This window comes from Lytechinus variegatus, chromosome 2 (genome assembly GCF_018143015.1).
Source record: "Lytechinus variegatus isolate NC3 chromosome 2, Lvar_3.0, whole genome shotgun sequence".
Lineage (NCBI taxonomy): Eukaryota > Metazoa > Echinodermata > Echinoidea > Temnopleuroida > Toxopneustidae > Lytechinus > Lytechinus variegatus.
In genome coordinates, this window is record NC_054741.1 from 23,681,813 (window position 1) to 23,700,760 (window position 18,948).

Genomic DNA, 18,948 nt, shown 5'->3' on the forward strand with positions numbered 1-18,948 from the left:
AAAAAATCACCAAACAAGCAGTCCAGAAATAATGAATGGCTTCCATAGTGCTCATCACTTACAAAAAAAATATGTAAACACTTGTACAGATATATTATTACCCTAGTTATCACCAGTCTCTGGCATGCGAACATGTAGTGTATGCAGTCCCCACTCCCTGGGGAGTATTCCAGCAATAAGCAGTCAAATCACTCTGCTTCTTAAGCCAGCAACATTGACATAATTTGCATCCTACCGGGTACCCACTTGGTTTGAGAGTGGTAAAATGTAGATTAACGTAGTTACACGTTGGTAGCAGCTGGTTGGTAGTGCCACTATGAGATTAAAACATGACCCTCTGATTAGAAGGCAAGATTCAGAACCACTACATCACAATGCTTCCACATGAAATGAAAAAATAAATCAGAAATATTCATTTTAATTAATTTTTTTCCAGGAATAATGATTCAAATGAGATCTTTCACCCGTATCACCTGTTCTCATGAATGGTCATCTATGGTCATCTATCTTGGTCATTTACTGATGGGTCTTGAAGGGCTTGAGGCCGGCCGGTCAGCGGATGCTCGCTGGGAGAGCCTGGCACATCTTGGACAATCACCTGACCGCTTGTAGAAACAGTCCCTGTAAAAAAAAATATGGATCAATAAATAACACTAGCAACATATAGATTTATATTACTTTATATTTTTCATCTTCTTTCATCAGGACACCAGATAGGTGTTTCTTAAAGCCGTTCGTAAAGTTATGCATGACTTTACGCATGACTGGATCATGTTCTTAGGTGCTAAGTCAGTAACATGGGGATATCTCACATGGTACAGGAAAGGATCACCTGGGCATTGTCTTAAAAAGAGTTGCGATTGATCTGATCAATCACAACTATGGAAAGCCAACAAAGTCAACCTAAAAAATGCATGTTTGTTCTAGATACGAAATGTATATCCATGAATTAATTGATTTCTTAAAGATTTGGTGTATTCTTGTTGCTTATGTAGGACAATTCACAAATTTCCTGCAGAAAAAATTATGACACTGATGGATTTCCATAGAGTTACGATTGACTGGATCTATCGTAACTCTTTGTAAGACGGGGCCCAGATGTGCGTTATTCGTAACTTACAAACAGCTTTATGAAACACCAACATGGTCCTGATGGGAGCAATGTTATCAGGGACAGGTTTGCAAAAAACACTGGTTGTGAGTAAATGGGAAAGTGATTTTGCTTCCATCTGTATCTATATTCCCAGCCCTTGGCACATATTTGGTGTTTTCAAGCAATTTTGCTACAAAAAGGTATTAGTTGTAAAAAAAAACATTTACACACATCCCCAATTCAATTTTTTACCTCTCAAGATTACCTCCTTTACAATTTTGCATAGTTTGGTGAAATGACATGGGCTGCATTTCAACTGTGGAATGCCTTAGGGAAATGCCTACATTTCTATAACTTAAAACTTTATTGCATGACTGCCAGCATATCAATAAATACAGTTGCATGACAAACGGTCAGTTTCCCCGATCACTCTGCTCTCTCTCTTGACAATCAGCTATGGATCAATTCTCTTATCAGCTACACCTGGTGCTATTGCAGATAGCATCTAAATCACATTTCATTTGTTGAAATTATTAAATAATACTTGTAATTTCTCAATAACAATTGTAACTACGTTGCGATAGAGCCTTAACTTTCTTGATTTTATTTCTTTGTCTCATTCATACTGTATAATGAAGTTAAAAGTTTGTGAGGACTATATCTTTGTGAAAGTAATCATTTGAATACACAGTATACAAATTGCTGAAGGCTGCATAACTACTATTTTACCTGTGGTAGACGGCCGAGCAGTTGGCACATAACGTAGCTATCATATCAAACGGAAACAGAATCTCATCGGAATTGCATATCTCACATATAAAACCCTTGCCTTGGCATATCTGAAAGACAAAGGAGACAAAATGAAAAATATGTTATTGATGTTAACCATAATATCAATCCAAAATATTTCATCCAGTAGTATATATGTCAGAGTAAAGGTGGCAATATAGGAAGAGCTACATAAAAGAATATTATCATTGATTATTGAAAGCTACATATACCATAGCTTGATAATTGAATCTCATGTGAATGAGAACAAGTCATATGCATGCAAAATCAGGCAACTTATGTTCATAAAAACACAATCTTACATGAGCAAATCAAACAAACACCACAAAAATTGACCACAACTATATACCTGTCAAAATAATCATATTCATAGTACGGAAGATGTTGATCATTGTGGTAGCTGAATCTGAGTAAAGAATTAATCTGTTGTCTGTTTGCCGCATCGTGAGACAACAGATTAATTCTTTACTCAGAATCATATTCATCTTTTAATTTTAACTGCCTCATTACAGACAGTACCTCACTGGATGTTCCACAAAGTTGTTTTTCTAATATAAAAAACAACAACTCAATATCAAGGATTCTACCCAAAAAAAACACAAAATGTTGAAGAGATTTGGTTCAACTGCCAACAATCTTCCTAGTAAATTGATATGAAAATATGATTCCCAATAATAGCATGGTGCCACAAACTGTTTCAAACACTTTCACAGGCACAAAGTTGACAAAATATATATTTTGCATCGTCATAAAAGAATGATTGGATTAGAACAACCAGTTTAATTGTCACATTATTCAATTAAATCCAAACTAATATAAATTCTGAGAATCCTTCTTACCGACCATATTTCAAGAGGGTGTAATTATTGTTTAACCATAAATCTCCCGGGGTATTTTGATTCTTGTCATTCCCGGGGGGGGGGGGGCATTATGGCCCCCCCTTAAGATCTCGGCCGCCGATCGCGCGAGCGACGCAAAAATTTGCACGCTGGTAGTGTGCGATGTAATCTACAAGGCTGTATGGTAAAATTTTCCAAAATAATGAGATTTTATTTTATATGAATTAATTATGCTTATTTATGCATAAATCATACTTTTTGCTCTAATTCACTAAATAAAGCTCCTAGAATGCTAATTTTTGGTAAAAATTTTCTTTGTAGCATTCTTAACAATCGTAATTCAAAAAAACTTTGGTTTGGAAATAAATTTCTTATGTATTTTATTGTTTTATGAATTTCTTATGTATTTCTTTGTTTTTACTTTTTGTTTTTTATTGTTTTTTCAATGGAAATTGTTCTAGACATAATTCTGATCATAAACAAGGCAAAATTAATTAAGTCTAATCAGTAAAAGTAGATTTAATGATACATTAATGAATTTTGGCTAAATATGCAATTTGCATTGGATTTGTACATGAAATCACGTTTATGAGCAATTTTGGGTCTGACATGCACTTGCATAATGTTGCGTAATGTCGTAACCGCGTACCCGGGCGTCACAACTTTGGTCTCAAAATTTGCGCGCGACTTGAATGTAAAAAGTCAGTGAGCTGCGAGGTGAAAAAATTTCGTGCAGGAGATATATCACGAAAATTGTTGAGGGAGGGGGCCATTAATGCCCCCCCCCCCGGAGAATTAGGGTTAAAGTACTGTTAATATCCCCCATTGTGTTCTGTATACTGAACTCTAGTAAATCTTCTACTTTAGAATAACATTCTTTTATTCATTTAAACTGTTAAGTCATCATAATGAATAAAGAGGCGTTAATAGGAGGAAATTATAATTTGTTAACAAATGTTTGGCATTATTCCTATTTGTTTAAGATCGCTATGCTCGAGCTGTAATGAAAATCAAAATCTGAAAAAATTGGAACCAGTGGGATTCAAACCTGCCATCTACTGCTTTCTGGGCAGCGATTTGACCACCAGGCTAGTCTGGTGGTTAAGTAAGGCCTGGTGATCAAGTCGCTAAGCCTGGTTGGCTTGGTGGTTACGATTTTCATTACAGATCGAGCATAGTGATCTTAAACAAATAGGAGTAATGCCGAAAAATTGTTAACATTAAATCATCAGCTAGCCATTTTCTTATCAGACCTACATGTCCCCCAACAATGTCTAAGTTAATATTCTTGATTAATTTACCTGGCAATCAACTCGTATGTGAACTGCATAGTCTCCATGTATTGTAGCTAGCTCGGAGAGCAGATTGCCTTCTTCTGTATCTATAAGATCTTGGAGGGAATAGGTGTCACTGTTCTCAACAAAGTGAGGTCTGATCTGGAGCTAAATAATAAAAGGGTGAAACATGGATGAATTTGGTTGATAGGCAATGGAAATGAAATGAAAAATCAAAGACAATGTCAAAGAGTACCTAGTTTTTGTAGTTTATGCATGGTGGTATGCTAAATCAAAAATAAGAAATGTTGTGAGATTTTCCAATGAGCAAAATTAAATGAACTTTAAAAATCTTACAAACCTAAATACAATCAAAATACAATGAAAACTCATTCTGACTACATAAAAAATAAATAAATTAAAATGAAATACAAACATAAATGCCATTTAATAGTTTTAGAAAACTGATTTTCAGGACTAACATCACCTTAACTATTACATAAATAGCTTAGCATACCTCTTTCAGACAATTATTTGTAAACCTCAATGAATCTCACAAACAAGAATATGGATTATCTGCAATATCCTGACAGGATATAAGGGGTTGGAGGAAATAAAGTCTGAGAAATGAGGTGTTTACAGCTATAGCTGACAGCTTGTGCAAAAATCTTTCAGATGGTTTCACATCAGCCAGTAAGGAATAGCTTACACCTCCTACACACGAATTATATCAATGAGAAAATTTGGATTATCAAATTTTATCATGGGGTACTCAGGGCTGAAAATATTTATATCTTATAAAGTAGAATTCACAGGGCAAAATGCTGAAAATTTCATCAACATCGGATAACAAACAACCATGTTAATGAATTTTAAAGTTTAGCAATATTTTGTGAAAATAGTTATATGCATATCATCATGAATATTCATTAGGTGGGCCGATGATGTCACATCCCCACTTTCTTTTTTCTTATGTTAATACAAGAAATCATAATTGTTTCATATTTTCGTAAATGTGTGAATAATGTCTCTTCTTTATAATGAAATAAGTTGCAGAAATGAATATGTAATGCACTAAATCCAATTTTTTTAAGTTCTTGGAAGAAAACATTTGAATAAACCTAATTTCATACAATAAAATACAAAAGAAAAAGTGGGGATATAACATCAAGTTGCTCACTAAATATTCATGAAGACATGCCTAGCAATGTTTCACCGGAATAATGCAAATCTTTAAAATGCCATATCTTTGTTATTCCTAGTCTGATTTTGATCAAATTTTCAGTGTTTTGTTTGTCTGATTTTTCTTTATCTGTTTAAATCATATTGTTCTCAGCTCGCAGCATCCCTTTAATCTTGTAGAGGGTATAATCACGTGGAATCGCAAAATCCAAATGGATCCACAGATGAAATACAAAGATGAAGATAAAAACAAAAAGATGAATTTCAAAAGAAATAAGTCTATTAAATGAACAGTATATACCCCTCATAGTGGAATGCAGGACAAACTTACTTGTTTGAGTAGTTTTTGTTCCAAGGCTCTTCGGCAAGAAAGAAAGTAAACCTTCATGATCAGAATCTCCTCCCTCAGTTTCTGTGAGGCAAACATTGATTGAAATATAATTCACCATTCCAATTTAATCTTTTAACGGTATTCAAACTATGAATCAAATAACAAGCATACAATTATATCCAAACTGTCCGTTTGGCTAGGCACTACATTGCCTGATGAGAAGTGTATAAGATATTATACTTTATGTGAAGCAAAATAAGATCCGTCCAGTTTGCTTAACTTATCTACATACTAATTATTCACAGTCAGACTGAAGTTCTGAGTGATAGAATGCTGTTAATGATGTTAGTTTGAGAAAAACAATTATGTTATGTATTATTCCAAATTCTAAATATCAAGAAAAACAACTATTTCATATAAACATGACAATGGTTTTGAAAGGATTGGTTTTCTATTTTACAAACAAAGAAAAGTATGCAGAGTATGATATTACAATCATTTTACATGCTTTGAAACTTTTTCCTCAAACATTTGAACTACATCCTCTTTCCTTAAAAACATATATGTCACATTATATCAGTCTTTTATAGGGCACCAAAATCCCAAATTATATTTTTTACAGTGCTGAGAATGTTTTTTTGTTTGTTTTATTGTATGGATTGAGTCAACATGAGCTTTAGATCTGACCTTGATCTGGCTGAGTTCCTCGACGTAGTTGAAGAGTAAAGGGTTCAGATCTTGAATTCTAAGAACAGCCTTGCTGCACATCAGTTTGAGAAGCTGTTTAGATTGCCGACATACCTGACAAGATACAGGAATTGCTCAATTTTATTGTAAAATAAATGAGGTGCTAATAATGGACATGAAGAGATGAAAATTCATACATGTTATGAGAAAATGGATCACACATAATACTCTTATTAAATTACTTCTTTTATGTCACCTAAAGGAATTTTTGTCTTATATTGAGTTAATTAAAATGGCAATCATGTTTTGGATTTTAAGATAGCAAAGGGATTGAATATGATTATTTCTGTCTGATGGTGTCAATGACATTTTTTAGTAAAAAACAAACAGGAATATGTTTTATCATCATGTAAAGAATGCACATACTTGCTGGGAAAAGCAAACCAACTATGAACCCAAGCTTTAACTGAGTTTAAGATGAGTCAAGACAAAACAGAAGGTAAATATGTAGAATGAACTAAAATTGGACATTCAACTTGGAGCACATCTTCACTGAGCACACATGTATATAACAATCACCAACATCATCCTCATGGGTATCACATTCACCATCACCGTAATGACTTACTTTTCTTGGTTCAAAGTCCCAATTATGAATGACCCTTGCTGGTATTACTTCCAGGTCATTCCAATGGCACAAGCTACAATAATACAGACCACTGTAATCACACAGCCTAGGCTCCGACTGTGTTCCACCTGAAAATAATAGAAAACGATGATATTTATATATTTTAGGAAATATCAGTTTACATTTGCCAAAAAAGTTAATAATGCAGTCAAATAGTCTCAGGCTACCTGGAAGAGAACAAGATAGGAGTTGCATCTAGCAGCCTTGTTTAAGTTATGGATGGGTAAATCAGAAGTTTACAGGGCTTTAGTTTCTAACACAAAATAATGAAAATTAATGAAGATTAAGACTTCTAACATGCGTAACATTTATCATCTGAAATCTGTCATGCAAAAATGATTCACTAAGAACTGGGTCTTAGACAAAAGAATAGAAATTTCACTCTTAATTATACTTTCAAATTCAAAATCATTACATATTCAATGATTGAGATTTCTCTCTACCTCTCTCTCTCTCTCTAAAAAGGGGTTCTTTTTTTGAGACACACTGTATAAGAAATGTGTAGAGACTTACTGAAGGCAAGAGGAGCCCTGCATTCTGCACACCTATAGTTTTGAGGTGATAGACCTTTCTCTGGACAAATATTGAGATCAAAACATAGCCGTGAAACCTTGGATGAAAATAAAAAGAAAAAAAACTTCAATATTGCTTTGATACATCTGCGTGCACAACAAAATTTCTTTTCATTCCTTCATGACATGTGAAAGTACTTATTACAAAAACGTTAAAGATAAATTCCAGTATTAGTAACGATCTCAAAATGACTTTTTACAGAATCTAATATAATGAACACCCAAGTGTCTGTTTGTATGAATAAAAAATATGTGCCAAAGGATTCTGGAAGAAATTGTGTAATTGCTGAGAAATAAGCAAAATAATCGCGGATTCGGTCACTTCCGTCGGGTCTTTATTCCAGCAATGATAATACACTGTCCCACGTGTGCCTGTCTGTGTTGGTGATCTTCAGTGTGTACATTTTTCAGCGTAGATTTCAAGATTTCACAAAGTTCAGTTTATGTAACTGTACCAGATCTAGATCCTCGATGATATACTGACAATTAAGCCTGGTTTTATAGACTTTCTCATGAAATCAGTGTTTACTGCAACTACTGGCGTTTCTCGTTAAAATGTAAGATGATTATCTTGATATATCATCTACCTTGAATACTTATATATCTAACAGGGCTCTAACTTTTTTTATTGTCAGATTCGCATGATATTGATGTACTCTCTTCCATAGTGGGCAAAATATATTAAAACATTTCTTTGACTTATTTTTTTTCTAAATCTCAACAGGCATAGATATTCACCTTCCAGAACTTAGCATTTTGTTTAATACTCCCTTCAATAATAGAAAAAATAATATAATTTTTTTCAGAAAAAAATCTGAATTCACAACAAAAGTTCCAGAATCTGTCCTCGGTATAATTTGAAAGACAAATTGCAATGAAAGTGCAGTGAACCCAATTGTTCATATAAAGAAAGCAAAATAAGATTTTAACAAATAGAAACAAAAGAAAAAGTGTTCAAACAAAATAAATTGAACACTGATTCAAACTAGAAATTGCTTATTTTTTTGTTTCAGAATTCAGGGAATGAAAATGTGATATTTCCTTGTAATGTATATTTTAGCCACATACTACTTCACATTTTGATATCAAAAGAAGGAAATTTATAAAAGAGACTTGATAAGAAAACATGATACGTAAGCATATGTGCATAATTACTTTCACTCAGTCTTTTACAATGGATAATAAAAGTTAAAAACAAAATAACGAACAGTCAATTTCTTACAAGGATGTATAGGTTTGAAATGAAAGGGAAAAACAGGAAGAGAATAATCTTCCTGGTAACAGCATTTCACTTTCCCTTATTTCATATGAATGCTACATTTCATTTTCATGTCACATATTATATCTTTAACAAAACATGAAAACAGGTTCTGGAAATGTGAGAATGAAGGGAATATTCATTAAAAAACATGTAATAATAGAAATAAAAAAAAGGTTAGAATATACATACCTTTGCACTCACACACTTTCTTTTGACTAAATTAAGGCACTTGCCATGGCAACCAAAATTACATTCTGCAAGGGTAAAAGGAAATACATCTTATATTAATAAGTAATAATGAAATATGTAAACAGTAAAAGCTTTTATCTTGATCTTTAGATGTCATAATTTTTCAATGTCCATATTGCCTAATTCTATAAACATTTAATTTGTCTTTTGATGACTGTTATGTATGTGATATTTTGAAACATTTATATTTTGACTAAATTGATATTTGCTTCAAGAGGTTCAACATATAAATTGTAAAGCATGAAACAGATAGCTAGGGAGGGGGCATCCAAATTAATAAGAAAGGAACACCTAATAGATTACATAATATAATCTGTGAGATACCACTGAAATCCCAAGTTAGAAATTACTAAAATCTTTAATTTGGTCTATTTTCTGTTCTAGACAAGAAATGAAAGAAACATTTAATCTGTAATAATACAATGCAGCATGCAGGAAAAAATAATCATTAAATGAAACTTTAACAAATAGCAAATAAATCTTAGAAATTGCTTTTCAAGTTTTAGTCATAAAAGGCCCGGGGGGGGGGGGGGCAGAATCCACCCCCTCTCGACATTTTTCGCAATTAATCTGTCGCACGAAATTTTTTGACCAAGCCGCTCACTGACTTTTTACTTTCAAATTTCGCACAAGTTTTGAGACCAAATTTGCGATGCCGGATAACGCGGTTACGAAATTACGCAATATTATGTAAGTGCATGTCAGACCCAAAATTGCTCAAAAATGTGAATTCATGTACAAATCCAATGCAAATTGTGTATTTAGCCAAAATTCATAAATGTATCATTATTTCTACTTGTACTGGTTAAAATCAATTAATTTTGTCTTGTTTATGATCAGAATTAAGTCTGCAACAATTTCCATCAAAAAAACAATAAAAAACAAAAAGTAAAAAACAGAGAAATACATAAGAAATAAAAAAACAATAAAATACATAAGACAAAATTGGCGATACCACAGTTTTTTTGATGTACATTTGATTAGAATCCTACAAAGAGTCTGTGAATAAAAAAATAGTAATTTTGGGTCCATAATAAGTTAATTAGAGCAAATGTTTAATTTCATGCATAAATTAGCATAATCAATTCATTAAAAGAAAATCTTTTTTCAGAAAAAATAATCATACAGCCTTGTAGATTTTATCACACACTCGTTCGATCGACGGCCGAGATCTCGGGGGGGGGGGGGGGGTTGGTGGAATCCGCCCCCCCCTCTCGGCTGGGAGATGGGTCCCAATAACCCAGCTCTTTTAGGGTTAAGGGGAGAGGTTGAAGATGAAGAGATTTTAACAAGAAATAACTTGAAAGCATGGTTTCGACTTACCACTACACTTGTACCACGTCTGGAGAAGAGCCCAGATGACCGACAGACAGACCTCACAGTGGTCATTCAGACTCTTTCCGTGCATCCGATAGAAACGATGACCAAGAACAACTTTCACATCTTCCTTCTCCTCTTCTTCATCCCCTTCCTGGAACAAAACAAAAAAAATCATGAAAATGAAGAAGTGTTAAGACAAAAAAAAATCAACTGGACATGAGAGTAATCTACCCAAGGCGGATCGCTCGAAAACACAGAAATTTGTTTGACTTAAAGCCAAATTTGAACTCAGAAGAGGTGAATAACACTGAATATTTGTTTTATTTGGGTGATTTTTTTTTAAATATAGGAAGGTTGCATTTTGCAGCCTTGGGTGATTACTTCCTCAATTTCAACTCAAATGAGAGACAGGACCCCCCCCCCCCCCAACAACCAGAAAAATAAATTGGGATGAATTAGCTAAGCGTACAGTCCATACACACTAGTATACCCCAAAATAAAACATATCACAAGCTTAATTCAGCATGGAAAATTTTTACTGATATATCACGGTCACAATAAGTTGAAACTACAACGAATGCTCTCGAGAGAAGGTAATGAGAAGATATTTACTTTGATTTGGAGTAGTTTAAGTCTGAGTTGTACTAGTTTTGCCACCATCTTGCGTCTGTTCTCGGAGTGTTCTGGGGATGCCTTCACTGACTCTTTACATTCCTCTATTGCTAATTCTAGCTCCTCTGTGCGAGAGAATCCAAAAATACCCTGTACAAAAAAGGAAAAAGAATAAACATTCAGTGAAACTTTTTTGTTTCCAAAAATCATCTACTTTTTATGGGGGGAGGGGGTTTAAATGAGGAAGGGACTATCGAATAGTGTAAAAATAAAATAATAATAAAATCCTGTTGTCTTGCTTTTAATGCCTTTATTATATCTATTATTTCCTGATTGGTTGGAACAAGAGCAGACAATTCAAATCAAAGTTATAGACAGATTATACTTTCATTCATGTAAATCTTCACTGCCATAATGTGTTCAGTGTAAATTTTCAATGTACAATGTTATTATACAGGTATGAATAGCAAATATGTTATCATTTTAATATACTTGACATGTCTAGATATAAATAGACTCTTCACTTTAGATATTGTGTGCAGAAATCAATACCAGCAATAGAGGTGACCGAAAGTAACTTATCACTAATACCTATAGGATAGAAAGCAGAATACTTAAACAAGAATGTATATATCTGAAACAGTGATATTTGGAATTTGAGTTTATGTGAATCATTATGCAAACTTGCTAACTTGTAAGTTAAAAATATATGATCATGAGTAGTAGTAATACTACTACTGGGTCAATCCACATCAAATCAACCAATTTTCAGACAATTTGTCACCCGACCCTCTTCGATTTTCTTTAAACTTGTACCAAATTTTGCCCCAAGTGTCTGACGGAAAAATCTGAAATATTTTGCCCAAAGGTCAAATGGTTGCTAAGATACAGCCTCCCATAGCAACCAATGCGCACTCAAAGAAATTATTTTAAATAAAATTGCCTATTTTTGATTGACTACTGCAGCAATGATTGATTGATTACAGTCTTCATTTTAAGTAAATTGGAAGAACTTTTTGGTCTAAACATGCAGAGCATACTGTAGCGTGGACCTGTCAACCGAATTTCGCACACGAGGTCACCGAAAATGGCATTTTAAAGCATCCATGTCAATGATTTCAGAAGCATGTTTGGAGGCTCATAAATCCAAAACTAAATTAGCTTAGAACCAAATATTATGCACATTTACGGACTTTCATGTACTCAACACAATTTAAAAAATTGACCCAAGAGTGTGTCGTTTTCCTGTAGGGCACCCTCAAAGTTGGATTTTTTTCAAAAGATGCCAAGTTCAAGGTCACGGATCACCTCCCGTCCCATCGAGGAGGGGGGCCAATTTCTGTGTTTTGATAGACATTTACCCATATTTTTAAGTGTTACTTGAGAAATTTTGCTACCGGAATGCATGTACATTGTACTTTGCAACACATTTCAAAATGGATTTTCTCATAGAGAGAATACCTGATCAGGCTTATATTTGCAGTATTAGTAGTCTGTAGTTCTAGGAGGATCTACAGATTAAGTAACTATTCTCTCATGACAATGACCTTGAAAATACAGTTGAAAATCATGAAAATCAATAAATCATACAATTTTCATTAGTAATCAAATGTTTTTATCCACTTTTAATTGTGTGTTATTCCATCTTAGATTGTGAGTTCATGCTGATAATTGCAAATCATGTTCCACTTTTGGTCTACTTTAAGCATCATAAATTATTTGAACTCAAAAACATATCATTTGACCTTGAAATTATTCCAAATATATCTATTTGTTGCTTCATAAGTAGCATACTCAAATCGTGCATGTATTGTACTTTGCAACACATTTCAAAATGGATTTTCTCATTAGAGAGAATACCTAATCAGGCTGATATTTGCAGTATTAGTAATCTATAATGAATTCTTGGAGGGGCTAGATATAAAAAGACTCTTCACTTTAGATATTGTGTGCAGAAATCAATACCAGCAATAGAGGTGACCGAAAGTAACTTATCACCAATACCTATAGGATAGAAAGCAGAATACTTTATAAACAAGGATGTATATAACAGTGATATTTGGAATTTGAGTTTGTGTGAATCATTATGCAAACTTGCTAACTTGAAAGTTAAAAATATATGATCATGAGGTGGTGGCAAAGGGGAAAAGGAAAGGAAGAAAAGGAAAAAGAAGTAGAGGAAGAAATAAGGAAAGGGGAATAGGATAATAATACAAATTATAATAAGAAAAAGAAAACAAGGTGAAAATGCATTTCAGGAGTGGCAGTAGTTGTAGGAGTAGAAGTAGTAGTTGTTGTAGTTGTACATGTAGTAGTAGTAGTAGTTGTTGTAGTAGTAATAGTAGTAGTAGTAGTAGTAATAGTAGTAGTAGTAGTAGTAGTAGTAGTAGTAGTAGTAGTAGCAGTAGTAGTAGTAGTAGTAATAGCAGAAGTAGTAGTAGTAGTAGTAGTAGTAGTAGTAGTAGTAGTAGTAGTAGTAGTAGTAGTAGTAGTAGTAGTAGTAGTTGTAGTAGCAGCAGTAGTAGCAGTAGTAGTAGTAGTAGTAGTAGTAGTAGTAGTAGTAGTAGTAGTAGTAGTAGTAGTAGTAGTAGTAGATGTAGTAGCTGCAGTAGTAGTAGTAGTAGTAATAGTAGTAGTAGTAGTAGTAGTAGTAGTAGCAGTAGCAGTAGAAGTAGTAGTAGTAATAGCAGTAGTAGTAGTAGTAGTAGTAGTAGTAGTAGTAGTAGTAGTAGTAGTAGTAGTAGTAGTAGTAGTAGTAGTAGTAGTAGTAGTAGTAGTAGTAGTAGTAGTAGTAGTAGTAGTAGTAGTAGTAGTAGTAGTTGTAGTAGCAGCAGTAGTAGCAGTGGTAGTAGTAGTAGTATTAGTAGTAGTAGTAGTAGTAGTAGTAGTAGTAGTAGTAGTAGTAGTAGTAGTAGTAGTAGAAGTAGTAGTAGTAGTAGTAGTAGTAGTAGTAGTAGTAGTAGGAATATTTCAATACATGATGTTATCAAAATAATATACAATATATGAACATATCTATCTCATATATAAAGAAACAGCCACTAATGGGATCATACATGTACATGGATGTGATATCAATTACTCCAATGCACAATCTAAGCTCACAGATTTCCTCAAAGATTAGATTGCAATCATATGATTAAAGGCACTGCAGAGTGCATTCATTATAATGTAAAATAAAGTGTACTTTGTGTTGTAGAGTTTGTACACATAAACACACATTGGCTTTTATATGACACCTAGATAGATCCTTGCGATTTGATTGGTTGTTTGATATCATTCATTCAGCCCATTTTGCAATGACGTCATCAACCGTGCAATTTTGTATCCATTCATCGTGCAATTTTGGATCCATACGACTTTGTCCATTGCACGCGCGCACCGACAGCTCATGGACAAATAAATACGCATGTTGTAATGACGTAACAATCAACAGACCGAACTCGCACTGCATGAGCAGGTTTTGCATCGAAATTCATAAATTTCACAAAAAAAAAAATCAATTTTTATGTGTCATATAAACCAAATAATGAATGTTTTTTCATTCGTGCAATGGACAGAATACTTAATTCGGTGAAAGATGAAATAATGATCCATTCAACTCGGCTACGCCTCGTTGAATGGATCATTTCATCTTTCACCTCATGAAGTATTCTGTCCATTGCACTCATAAACATTCATTATTTGTATATCATATAATGCCCTTTCTGTTCTAACATGTTCAAACATTAATATAAAATACATATAATACAAATTACTAGTAAACAAGTAGCTCATAAACTAGTAAACAAGAGACAATAAATCTGATCTGCAAGTGCATAAATGCATTTGTTGCTTCAGAGATTAAACGCATACCGGTACTAGGTTTTGAAATTGATAACGAAGATTGTCTCAAGCCTAAACAATACTAAACCAAAGATACATGTATGTGTAACAATGAAATATTCCATACTTGATTCTTCTGAGGCCCTTCTTTAAAACCAAAACAACAACTACAAAAAAAATCCATAATTACAAACAATTCACACCCTTTGGGAAAACCCCAATATAAAACAACAATAAAACATTTTTTCATAAGTAAGGAAATCCAAGTTTCCTGCAAATATTCACCATTTGCAAGCAACATGTGAAATAATATGAAGAAATTATATAATTACCTCTGGCTGAGAGAAGTGATTTTCAGTGAGTCCCACTCCTAGGTCTTCATTTGTGATTTCAGCTAGATCTTGGTCTTCTGAAGGCAAGCTGATATCTAAATCTGCGTCATAGGAGTAAGAATGGTCATGCCTCTCATCAAAGCTATGATTCCTGGAACCTATTTGATAGATAAATTGAATTATATATCATCAATATCATCAATCAATTAATTTTTTTTTTATTGTGTGCCATGTTGAAAGCTGTAGTGACAATGCAGCATATGATAAAGAAGCTGTGATATTATCATATTCCTAATTACAATTTGATCATATTATTGTTACTATCAGCAGTACACTCATTGTAGTATTGATGCATGATGCGTCATCAGGAGAGGATCAACATTTACCAAAGTTGGGGGGCACTTAATAAAAAAAAGTTATCACCACTCACAGGGACTGATCCAGGACTTTCCAAAAGGGGTGGGGGGGGCAAATTTTTGACAAGCCCCCCCCCAAAGAGAGGTTTTCAATCACCAATTCGGGGTACTTCTTATCCAAAAAAAATTGACAAGCAAAAAAAAGGTCTTCATTTTCAACAGAGGAGCCACACCTCTGTTTTAATGGCATTTTTACATTACAAATTATATTAATTTTCCCCTGGATCCGCGCCTGACCACTCACAAGGAACTTGTTTTCCTCTCAAGGAACCCCACCTAGAATGACATGTATTTATGACCAAAGTGAATTGGCAAGACAATAACCAACCAAAAAAATTTTTTGAAATATTTTTCTGACCCCCTCCCCACATGAAGCATGCAAGGGATGGTAAGAAATGAAATGAGAAGGGCAGTAGATGAAGCAATGAGAGAGAAGGGGAATAGAGAGAAGCCAAATCTTCTGTTTCTTACCAGCATTATGATGACCATTTCGAATATGTACATCTTCACCATCACAAGGCACATCTGAAAATGGATTCTGCGACTCATCATAACTCCCCTGTCTTCTAGAAACTACCTCCACCTCAGGAAACGGTGATTCTGGCAATAAATTGTCTTCCATTCTCTTTTTGGAAGTTCCACTCTGAAAATCTGCTGTTTTTCCCTGCTGCAACCGAAATGTCGAGTTTGAATCACTGGCGGCTTGTTTTATAACTCTATCTGTGTTCGTTTGAAAATTTGATACCTGTGGCTGGATCAGGTTTCCTGAAGTTTTATGATTCACATTTCCATTTGCAATAACATCTCTATGAACACTGCCCTCTTTAGTCCTTTCCCTGTAGTCCCTCTCCATGCTGTCCAGGGTGTTTTCCGATGGAGCATCAGTCTTGTTCTTATTGCGTAGGATGGATTTTTGAGGGTCATCAGACGTCCTGGAATCCGTTGCGTCACCCTCATCTTCGGAGTCTGTCCATTCTTCTGTGCCAACGGAGCCACCTGAAAACTTGATGACTGCTGCAGAGCTGATGAAGGTATTCACCTCAGGATCTTTACCAGATGTTGTTGTGCTCATCTTAAGCGAAGTGTGACTCTAGAACTCTTATGGATCATTATAACAACCCAAAAATCAGCAAGCAATCTCTGGCTTCTGAAACAAAAGAGAAATTTTGATTAATGAGCTTTGGCAAATCGTGAAAAATATTGAGGCTTTTTTATATAGTGCTGAATACAGCAGAGCGATGGCTCAAAGCGCTTTACATATATAGGCCTACAAGTAAGGAGTGAGTAAAGAATGAATATCTGAACCTGTGTGGCAATTTGATTAATGAGCTGTTCTGGGAATAACGAAGTGGAAAATGGCTGATGTTCTCATTTATCATACAAGTAAGAATGGATGTTACCATTGATTAATAACTATTGACATTAGAATTAGTAGTGTAGTGATTAAAACTTTTACTCAGTTTTATGAATCTGTATATATATGGGTTACATATATATCTGAATGCATTTTGATACAGAAAACATGACATTTAATTGGTGAATATCTATAAACACTTCCATAATGTTGCAATACATGTAACTATATGGAAAATGAAACTTGTACTACATTTATTATTAACTTTACACAAACAGACAACTTGAAGTGGGTTTAGTGCACAGATCATGGAGCCATGGACCTATAAAAAGAATGACCTTCATTGCTTAGATAATAAATTCACTAACAAGTGGCTGACATTGTCATCTGAATAATACTCTCTTCACATTTAGTCTACTTTGATTCTATGATCATCTACGTGAAAAGGGCCTGAAGTCGTTAGGGATTGGACATTGAAATTTCACACATTGTATGCGCAGTAGATAATAAATCACTTAAATAATGGAAAAATGATGTGAAGTTCTTGTTTTACCTTTAAAATCTTACTTCCATGTGTTTCATTTGAAAAAATGTCTGCATATTACTTTATTAGAGACAAATTTGTGATTGTTTACCATTTATAATTCCATTTTTTCCCAGGTGTCTCCATAATATGCCAGGTATACATGGCACATAATATTGTGTATCTCTTGATGTTATTTAGATCCTTACATGTATGTGTGAGTGGAAGTGAGCGGATCAAATACCGGTAATATATTTTATATTACAAAAATTGCCCGCTTCTCAAGTTTGGTGCTCCAAATAAGAAGCATGTTGATCAAAATGTATGTGCTGAAATAGGGCATCAGCCAACCAAAGTCAAGGCCAGGAAAACTGTTCCTTCTTTAAAGGACAAGTCCACCCCAACAAAAAGTTGATTTGAATGAAAAGAGAAAAATTCAACAAGCATAATCAAAATCGTAAGAAAAGTAAGAAAGATATTATGACACTTTTAAGTTTTGCTCAATTTCACAAAACAGTTATATTCACATCTTGGTCGGTATGCAAATGAGGGACCGATGACATCATTCACTCACTATTTCTTTTGTATTTCATTATGTGAATTATGAAATATTTTAAATTTCTCCCCAGTTGTCCAGTGAAAAAGTTTTATATAATTCCTCCCAGAACATGTGGTATTACCATTGTTTTAACATCTTATGGTTCAGTCAAGTTGGTCTTTATTGTCGACTAGATCAGTAAAAAACTAAAATATTGTGTAATTCAAACAATAAAAAACAAGAAAGAGTGAGGGAAATCATCGACTCTCTCACTTGCATGTCACAGTTGTTCCCACATCCGTTTTGTGAAAAATAAGCTAAACTTAAAATTGTTGTAACTTTCTTATTCTACATCTGATTTTGTTAAAATTTTCAGCATCATGCTTGTTTGATTTTTCTCTTTTGATTAAAATCAACATTTTTCTGGGGTGGATTTGGCCTTTAAGTGATCTGATAAGCCTTGGTAGTCATGGTAGTTGTTATTGTCACAACACCTGTATATTCTGATTAAAATGCACATAACCAGGGGGGTGTTTCACAAAGATTTAAGTATGACTTAGAGTCGCACTTAAATGCCGAGTTGCGTACGGTATGAAAGGCTTGACCGCATTGGTCAGATCGTGCCATGAGGACGCGCACTACTGCGTATCTATCAATAAGATTGCGCGTTGCATATACGCGTCAGCATTTAAGTGTGACTTAAGTCATACTTAAATCTTTGTGAAACACCCCCCAGGTGACTATCATTTGCATCAAAGAAATGTTCGCATTAATCAACCATCTCTTCATAGGTCCATGCAGTGAGAAAGGGATTGAAATGTAAAGATATGGTGAGAAGGAAAAAGATTAAGACATATCTCAACAAAATAGGCTACCATTAATTATTTGAATGCATAATACAACAGAGAAATTTAGTAGATTCAAATCATAATGGTCAAACGGACGGAAGGATGGGCGAACGGACAGGGACAACGCTTAATGCTGCCTAGGGATTTTGTCTGTGGGGGCACAAACAAGGGGCTAACAGATACCCCCTTTGTCTTCACACCTGTTGATTGCATGC

General features: G+C 34.2%; 1 protein-coding gene across 1 annotated transcript in view; it reads right to left on the reverse strand.

Annotated features, from left to right (window-relative positions):
* Window positions 1-309: 309 nt before the first annotated feature.
* LOC121407625 (differentially expressed in FDCP 8 homolog) overlaps window positions 310-18,948 on the reverse strand; it is a 34,103-nt gene continuing 15,464 nt past the window's right edge. Inside the window, exons 2-13 of the mRNA XM_041598791.1 lie at window positions 15,942-16,617; window positions 15,055-15,212; window positions 10,898-11,047; window positions 10,289-10,436; window positions 8,906-8,970; window positions 7,397-7,493; window positions 6,824-6,951; window positions 6,196-6,309; window positions 5,509-5,589; window positions 4,023-4,163; window positions 1,823-1,932; window positions 310-621 (exon numbers count right to left, since the gene is read on the reverse strand). Of these exons, the coding sequence (XP_041454725.1) occupies window positions 513-621; window positions 1,823-1,932; window positions 4,023-4,163; window positions 5,509-5,589; window positions 6,196-6,309; window positions 6,824-6,951; window positions 7,397-7,493; window positions 8,906-8,970; window positions 10,289-10,436; window positions 10,898-11,047; window positions 15,055-15,212; window positions 15,942-16,542 (1,902 nt within the window). The 5' untranslated portion in view covers window positions 16,543-16,617 and the 3' untranslated portion in view covers window positions 310-512. The remainder of the gene's footprint in view (window positions 622-1,822; window positions 1,933-4,022; window positions 4,164-5,508; window positions 5,590-6,195; window positions 6,310-6,823; window positions 6,952-7,396; window positions 7,494-8,905; window positions 8,971-10,288; window positions 10,437-10,897; window positions 11,048-15,054; window positions 15,213-15,941; window positions 16,618-18,948) is intronic.